Genomic DNA, 8,328 nt, shown 5'->3' on the forward strand with positions numbered 1-8,328 from the left:
AACAATATCACCTTCATCGTCACTTGTACCATCGCCTTCTTTGTCTTGACCAGTGAGTATGATGGTGCGTTGCTTCACTTTAAGTTGGTCCGTCGAATTCACCTCCAACATGCAACGTCTTTTCATGCGTGATGGGATGAGACTTCGGATTTCTTTATATTCCATTTGACCAACATCTTCTTTTCTTTTGCTCCCTTGTTCTTTAGGTGCTTGGATCCTCTCAAGTGCCGACTTTCGAGGAGTTGGCTCCACTTGTTTGTTTTCTTCATTTGACTGTGTCAACCTTTTGAACACTGAAGTTCGTGTAGCTGAGATGTCAAGACGATTGAAGACTGAGCTTCGACTTGTTGACCTATCAACACGCTCAAACACCGAAACTCTGCTTGTTGATTCGGTAGTAGTACTTTGAGAACAAAGGCAGATACGATCAAATGCCGAAGTGCGAGAGATATGGTGACATTGCGGAATGTCATCTTCTACTTCTTCAACACCAATGTATTGTGTGCTAGCTTGAGCACCCTTTCTCCTTCTAGAGATCTTGATTGGCTTGCTTGGGGCAAAACCAAGACCTGCTCTCGCTGAGTTTCCTTGCTCTCTCAGCTTCTTTTGAGACTCATTGAGCTCGTGTGCTTTCTTGCTAATAATTTGGTCATCTTCTTTGCTTGGTGAACCGAAGTCAAACCCGGCCTTTGCCAACAACTTGTAAGCATTGGGGTCGAACCCTTCATTTGTTCTTTTTTCGGGCAAGGGCCCATGCTCGATTTTGCCTTGGTTTGGTTTGACAAACCCCTTCAACGGTTGCTTGGTAGGAGTTTGGCCGCTCAACTTCGTCAAAGGTAATGTCAATGTTTCCTTCAACAATTTTATGTCCTCTTCGCCTAAGCTTCGAGGACTTTCTTGCTATTTTGCCCCCACAAATGGAGATTCCCCTTCCTTTCGCTTGGATTTTGGCACGTAGCGAAGGATTGGGACAACTTGATTGGATTTCTCTTTCGTATTTGATGTCATAATTTCTGATGAAGATTTATGCGACTCTTGGTTTGATTTGCTTTCAGTTTCAGCTTCTTTCTTCTTTAACTCGGTGGCTTTTCCTGTGGAGGGGACTTCAACTGGAAGAACTTCTGATACCGATTCCTCATCCGTATAGAACTTGGAATCTGCAAAGACTCGGCTTCAGTGAACGGCTTGGTATCCCCTACCACCGTTTTCACACCTCCGCGATAGAATTTGAAACATTGGTGCAATGTTGAAGGCACGACGCCATTTTCATGAACCCATGGCCGCCCCAACAATAGATTGTATGACGTCTTTGCATCAATCACATGGAACAAGGTGTTTGACTTCAATTCTCCAATGTCCATGACTAATCGAATCATGCCTATTGCTCTTTGCCCTCCTTGGTTGAAGCCTTGGATCATAAGACGACTTCTAGACAACTCATCAATGTTGATGCCGAGTCTCGACATTGTTGTTTTTGGCATAATGTTTACTGCGGACCCTCCATCTATGAGCATGCGATTCAATCTCTGCTCTCGTATCTACCCTGTCACAAAAAGAGGTCTATTGTGAGGCTTAGAACCCAATTGCAGGTCTTCATCCGTGAAATGGACGGCATCGCAACATGCAACGCATGTCGCACATTCATGCATGTTCAAGGAATGTTTGCCCACGTCGAGTAACAATTGGACTAATGTGCATCTCATTGCTTTGGGTAGCTGCAACATGTCTGAGGGACTAAGTTTTAGAGGTAAGTCTTCCAAATGTTTCAACACTTCATTTGCATCCGCTTCTTGATCTGTTTTCACCTTGTTTGCTTCAGCCTTCTCAGAATCTTTAGAACTACCTTCGCAACTTGTTGTCATTGAACTAGCTCTTATACTTGCTTGTGCCATAGGCATGTGCTTCATTGGCAAAGTTTGACTGATAGGTCTCGGCTTGCAAGGAGTGGTCTTTTCCTTAACACACCTCATCTCGTTCTTCTCAAGACTTTGACCATTCTTACATGGTTGTTGGCGATTTAACTGCATGGGTGGTGGACCTGATGACACATTTTTGCGTACCCTCCGTCGAGTAACAAGTATCCATCCTTCATCATCAACGCCTTGGTCAATTTTAGCAACAACCTTAGGAGCGAGATTCACCTGTTGGACTTGCTTAACTTCCGCCAACTTCTCGCTTTTGGCATCCTCTCTTGAGAAGTGGTATGGCGCTTCCATTGGTGTGGAAGGTACTTCAATCGGATCAAATGACCCAAAAGAAATGGTGGTGCAATTGACCTCAGCAACTTCATCAACATCTAGCTCAATTCTTCCTTGTCTAGCGAGGTTCATTATCAAATCCTTCAAGACAAAGCATTTCTCGACGGGGTGGCTAATGATTCGATGATACTTGCAATATTTTGGGTCATTAACTTGATGGATTTCTTCTGGACGTTTGGACTCCAGAAGTTCTATCACCTTGTTTTCAAGCAAATCTTCCAACATGCCTGCCACGTCGGTATCTGGGAACGGATATGTCTTTCGCTCCAACTCGCTTAATGAGCGTTTTCTTCTATCATAAGCACGAGTTTGCTCAGCTTTCTTAAGCTCTTTCTTGTTTGAGATTTTGATTGGAGCGACATTCACAGCCATTGACTCCTTCGTTGGTTTCTTCGCGGTTTTGTCAACCTTGCTTCCGAAGATCTTGTCTTTTCGTTGGTCAATGATAGACTCCTTTGCCTTGTGGCTAGCTAGGCTTAGCTCCATATCATGTGCTCGCGTAGCCAATTCTTCGAAAGTCCGAGGCTTGATTCCTTGCAAAATGTATAGCAGGTCAAAATGCATGCCTTGGATGCACATCTCAACCGCGGGAACTTCTGACAAGCGATCCTTGCAATCGAGACTGAGTGACCACCACCTATTGATGAAGTCGATTGCTGGCTCACCTCCTCGTTGTTTTGTGTTGGTGAGTTCCATCATGCTCACGGTACGCCTTGTACTATAGAAACGGTTTAGGAACTCGCGCTCCATTTGGTCCCAACTGTTAATAGACTCAGGTTCCAAGTCTGTGTACCATTCAAAGGCGTTTCCCTTCAAAGAGCGAATGAACTGCTTGACCAAATGGTCGCCTTCTGTCCCCGCGTTGTTGCAAGTCTCTATGAAATGTGCAACATGCTGCTTCGGGTTTCCTTTTCCCTCGAATTGTTGGAACTTCGGTGGCTGATATCCGAACGGCATCCTTAAACCGTCAATCCTCTTAGTGTAGGGTTTAGAGTACACGAGAGAATCACGAGAAGGGCCTCCATATTGAGCTCTGATGGAGTTGGTGATGATATCTTGCAACTGTTGGAACGACATGGATGCAAGTGAGCCATCGTTGTTCTTGTCAGTGTTATGAGAATTCTCTTCTTCTCTTTCCCTCTTTTCTTCTTTTTCTTTGTCTTGGATTTGAAGTTTGGACCAGAGCTCAGCAATTTGTAGGTCTTTTTCTTCCACCGTTTTGGTAAGCTTCTCGACTGCTCCCATCAGATTAGCTATTTGCTCTTCAATGGTGGCTGCTCCGGTCACCATGACTTGCATGTTGATAGGGTGAGACTAGCTACTTGATGGCACGCCATAAGTATGGTCTTCATCTCCATTGGGGCTCCCATGATGCGAAGCCGTGCTTGATTCACCATCAGAGTAAGCGGGTGAGAATGATCGCTCCCTTGATTTCTTCGGAGTCTCTCTCTCTTCGCTTCGAGAGACATGTTGGCTAGCCCCTAAACTCTCCAAGGTGATAATTGGTTGTCGAGGCTTTGAAGGTAGAGCCACAAATGTCGTGGGTTGAGTTCTCGCCATGCTTCGAGTGATGTGACTTGAGGATTCACTGCTTGACCTTGAGGTCGTTGATTTGGATTTCTTCATTGCGACGGCTTGGGTGTTCTTGGAAGCCATTGCGCGAACATATTTGATTTAGCTTTAGGAGGAGGAGATGAGAGGCAAAGAATGTCCCACTGGGCGTGCCACTTTTGTAAACACGAATAATCTGCGACAAATGCAAGAACAACACGTGTACAAAAATAATATAATTTTATTGATATGAATGCGGGTTACAACTCTTTGTGAATCCTCTGATTCGACCTCCTAATTTGGGTTTTACTCAAGGGTGCCAAAGCACTTGTTCTTGAGATGAGATTGGTCACAAGAAATTTAGTCAAGTGACGTGTGTTTGGGATTTGGATTTGGGTTTGGTAAGGAACTAGCTATTTGGGGGGTTTGGTAATTCTTCACAAGTTTGTGGGAGACTTCTGAGCTCTCGGGAGTAATTTTTCTCTCTTGTCGGAATTCCTTCTCTTGATATGAGAGGGGGTATTTATAGTGTCAACATACGTCCGTTTATGGCATGTAATGAAGACACCGTATTAATTGTATTTCCTTAACGGTAATAATTAAATCAATCAGTTTTGATTAATTGATTTAACTATTAATTTAACATAATTAAATCAATCAGTTTTAATTGATTGATTTAGTTACGACCGATAAGGTATAACTGCTTTGGATTAAATGTCCGACTTCCTTTTTCGATAATCAATTTAATTTAATTGATATCCGATTATCGATCAACATTTAATAATTGATTTTAGTCGGGATTTAAGGTTCTATTGTCGACCGACCATTTACACGTCGCCACTTGTCATTTCCGACGACTTTTCAACGTTGCCAACTCACGAGCCACGTATGTAATTTGTCGGGCCCACACATCGTTTGAATAATTCAACGATTATTATTATCGTTAAATTTTATATGTCTACACTTCTAATTTTACTTCTTAAAACTTTTCTTCTTATTCTATCAGCCTCAAAGCCTAATTTTTTAGCTCGAGGCTCAACAACATCATTTCTTGGTTTCGATCATTTGGTTAATTGTCTACGATACATTGATTAATATACTAATACGTTAACGTATCGTAAATGATTCATTGTACGCTAATATATGTGTTTTATACTAAATTTTGTATTAGGCTTCAGAATGTAAATTATAGTATGTTACAAGTTTAGTGCTACTTGCACGTGTGTCATTCATTACCTTCCTCTTGAACTTGAATAAAAACAACTCCAACAACTTTTCTATATTTTAGAATATTTTCTTTTTCAAAACTTTGTTTTTATTATAAACTCACACATCCTACAAACGTGGATGAGTTTTGAACTTATTACCTCAAAGTTATTGGTTAACCTACCTAACCAACCAAGTCACAACTCACCGATATATTTTAGAGTTTCTTAAGGAAAAATTTAGTTAATAGATATGTAGTGGGGTAAAATGCAAATATCTAAACCATATTTACATTCTTATCCTTGTCTAATATTTTCAATTTCTTTAACATTTTGTAATATCAAGGGTAAATTTGGAAGTTTAATTTTTTTGTGAAGCTTTGGCACCAAAACTTAGGCTTCGCATTATAGGAGTTGAGATGTCCTCGAAGTAGTTACATAAGTCGTTATAGTGCTGGATTTTCTGAGTTACCATACGTACATGAGTACTTAAATCTTCAAAGTAGTAACATTCTCAAACCCTCAAAGTTGTAAATATTACATAAATTTATTCATGAACATAACATACAACTTCAAGGCTCAAGGATATCGCTAGGGGAAAAAAATGTATCTTAAGGAATACGGTAGAGTAAACATTTTATGCCAAACGTTTTGTTTTCCTTGGATTTCGAATTTTCAACAAGGTCATTACAATACCAATGACATTATTGGCTGGAAGGCTAGGGTTGAACTTGACATTAAACCAATAATGTATTTACACGTTAACATAACAATTTCCCAGCTATCCTATCGCCAGGCTTCTCTCCGTTCGTTCTTATTACATCCAATACTTATTACCATGTTGTAATTTACCCGTTAACTACCTCATGATGTGGTAAGAAAATTAATATTGTCCTAGTGTTATGCTTAACGACCTGATCAACTGCCTTGCAACAAAGGAAGCATTATGAATGTTAACCATAGACTATGCCATTTGGAAAAATCCTGACCATGTCACTGACTATACCACCCATCTTCTACGTAGTACGACCCTGAGATGTGTTCTATATAAGTCTCACTTCTGTCATTCAACGAGTTAGGAGGTCTCTCCGTTTCCTTGTACCATTGTTGTATATTATTACAGTTCAGGGAATAAAGCACAAGCTGATAGAAAGTAGAAATTATGGCGGGAGGATTTGGGGTGTCGTCGGGAGGTAGCGAATTCGAAGCCAAGATCACGCCTCTGGTGGTCATTTCTTGCATAATGGCAGCTAGTGGAGGACTCATGTTTGGTTACGATGTTGGTATTTCAGGTATGCGTAAGCTCTCATTGTAGCTCACTACTAGCTATGATATTTGCTCTACATGGTCTTTATTGTACGCGATGAATCGATTTGATTGAGCTGCACATACAGGTGGTGTTACATCAATGCCCGATTTCTTGAAGAAATTCTTCCCGGCTGTATACAAGAAGACACTAACACCAGGACTCGAGAGCAATTACTGCAAATATGATAATCAAGGGCTACAACTGTTCACATCTTCGTTGTACCTTGCTGCTTTATTAGCAACCTTTGTGGCGTCGTACACAACGAAAATGCTAGGCCGAAAGCTAACCATGCTGATTGCTGGGATTTTCTTTTGTGTGGGAACAGTTTTTAATGCTGCAGCTCATAACCTTGCGATGCTTATTATTGGGAGGATCTTACTTGGCTGTGGAGTTGGATTCGCCAACCAGGTTTTTATTAACACTTAGACTAATACAGATGCTGATTTCGTTTTCGTTTTTTAGAGCTCAGTTGATTAAGTTTCCTATTTATAATATAGGCGATTCCACTTTTCCTATCGGAGGTTGCACCCACAAGAATTCGTGGGGCACTTAACATACTCTTCCAGCTGAATATTACTATTGGCATTCTGGTTGCAAACCTTATCAATTATGGAACTTCCAAGTAAGCCTAGATCTTCTTAAGTTGTCACACACACACACAGATAAAGAGGCTTACGAGTAGGAGTTGTAACCCTCGACAACGTTTTTAATTTCTTATATATTTTGGTTTGCATTTGAATTAATTCGTTCTCAATCTCACATGTAATTTACCAGTATCTAAAATGCTTTGTGCTACGATATATGCAGACTAACTGACGGAACGGGATGGAGAATATCACTAGGTTTGGCTGGCATTCCCGCACTTCTGCTAACTGTAGGGTCTCTTATTGTAGTAGACACTCCTAATAGTTTGATCCAACGAGGAAAGTTAGAGGAAGGAAAATCAGTTCTTAAAAGGATCCGAGGTATTGACAATGTGGATCCAGAATACTTGGAGATTGTTGAGGCCAGTCGTTTGGCTGCGGAAATCAAGGATCCCTTCAGAAATCTTCTTCAGCGTAGGAACAGGCCTTCTTTGATCATTGCAATACTGATGCAGGTCATGATTTATCATTTTACTTTTAGTACCTTGGGTTATATGTTATGCGCAATTCTAATATGCAAAGCCTATATATGTAACAGGTTTTCCAACAATTCACTGGAATCAATGCAATCATGTTTTATGCTCCAGTCTTGTTCCAGACCTTGGGATTTAAGAGTGGCGCCTCTCTCTATTCAGCTGTCATAACAGGACTTGTCAATGTCCTCTCAACTGTTGTATCAATCGTGATCGTGGACAAAGCCGGTCGCCGCATGCTGTTGCTAGAAGCCGGTGTCCAAATGTTCCTGTCACAAATGGGCGTTGCAGTTGTGATGGGACTAAAAGTTAAGGATTACACTAACAACCTCGGACATGGCTTGGGAATTCTTGTGGTGATTTTGATCTGTAGTTTTGTGTCATCCTTTGCATGGTCTTGGGGACCTCTAGGGTGGTTGATCCCAAGTGAGACATTTTCCCTAGAGGCTCGCTCTGCTGGGCAAAGTGTTGCTGTTTTTACCAACATGTTCTTCACGTTTGTAATAGCACAGGCTTTTCTCTCAATGCTTTGCACATTGAAGTCCGGCATATTCTTCTTCTTCTCAGCCTGGGTCCTTCTCATGACGCTCTTTACAATCTTCTTGATTCCTGAGACCAAGAATGTGCCTATTGAAGAGATGACTGACCGAGTGTGGAGGAGGCACTGGTTCTGGAAGAGATTCATAGACGAATGGGAGATGGACGCACCCCAGGGGCATGCTTGAAGGGCTTGATTACTAGTCACATCTGAAAGCGCTTAGGAATTTTTCTTTATTTCTGTTGGCTGTTTTAATAAAACTCTATCAATGGAGTTTCTTCTTAGCTAGATAACCACTCTCCTTCATTTTCCTTTATAATCATATATATATATATATATATATATATATA

General features: G+C 41.1%; 1 protein-coding gene across 1 annotated transcript; it reads left to right on the top strand.

The window, feature by feature from the left end:
• Positions 1-6,176: 6,176 nt before the first annotated feature.
• Positions 6,177-8,265, top strand: LOC101303604 (sugar transport protein 13-like). The gene is made up of 5 exons (XM_004296854.1): positions 6,177-6,306; positions 6,409-6,731; positions 6,821-6,945; positions 7,131-7,422; positions 7,506-8,265. The coding sequence occupies exons 1-5, from the start codon at positions 6,177-6,179 to the stop codon at positions 8,163-8,165; spliced, it is 1,530 nt and encodes a 509-aa protein (XP_004296902.1). The 3' UTR covers positions 8,166-8,265.
• Positions 8,266-8,328: the final 63 nt, after the last annotated feature.

This window comes from Fragaria vesca, linkage group LG4, assembly GCF_000184155.1.
Source record: "Fragaria vesca subsp. vesca linkage group LG4, FraVesHawaii_1.0, whole genome shotgun sequence".
Lineage (NCBI taxonomy): Eukaryota > Viridiplantae > Streptophyta > Magnoliopsida > Rosales > Rosaceae > Fragaria > Fragaria vesca.

Excerpts from the sequence above, each read along its gene's own strand:
- LOC101303604 (XM_004296854.1), top strand. The coding sequence starts at position 6,177 with ATGGCGGGAGGATTTGGGGTGTCGTCGGGAGGTAGCGAATTCGAAGCC. Across the intron at positions 6,732-6,820 it reads GAGTTGGATTCGCCAACCAG|GCGATTCCACTTTTCCTATC; the intron begins GTTTTTATTAAC and ends TTTATAATATAG. Across the intron at positions 6,946-7,130 it reads ATCAATTATGGAACTTCCAA|ACTAACTGACGGAACGGGAT; the intron begins GTAAGCCTAGAT and ends CGATATATGCAG.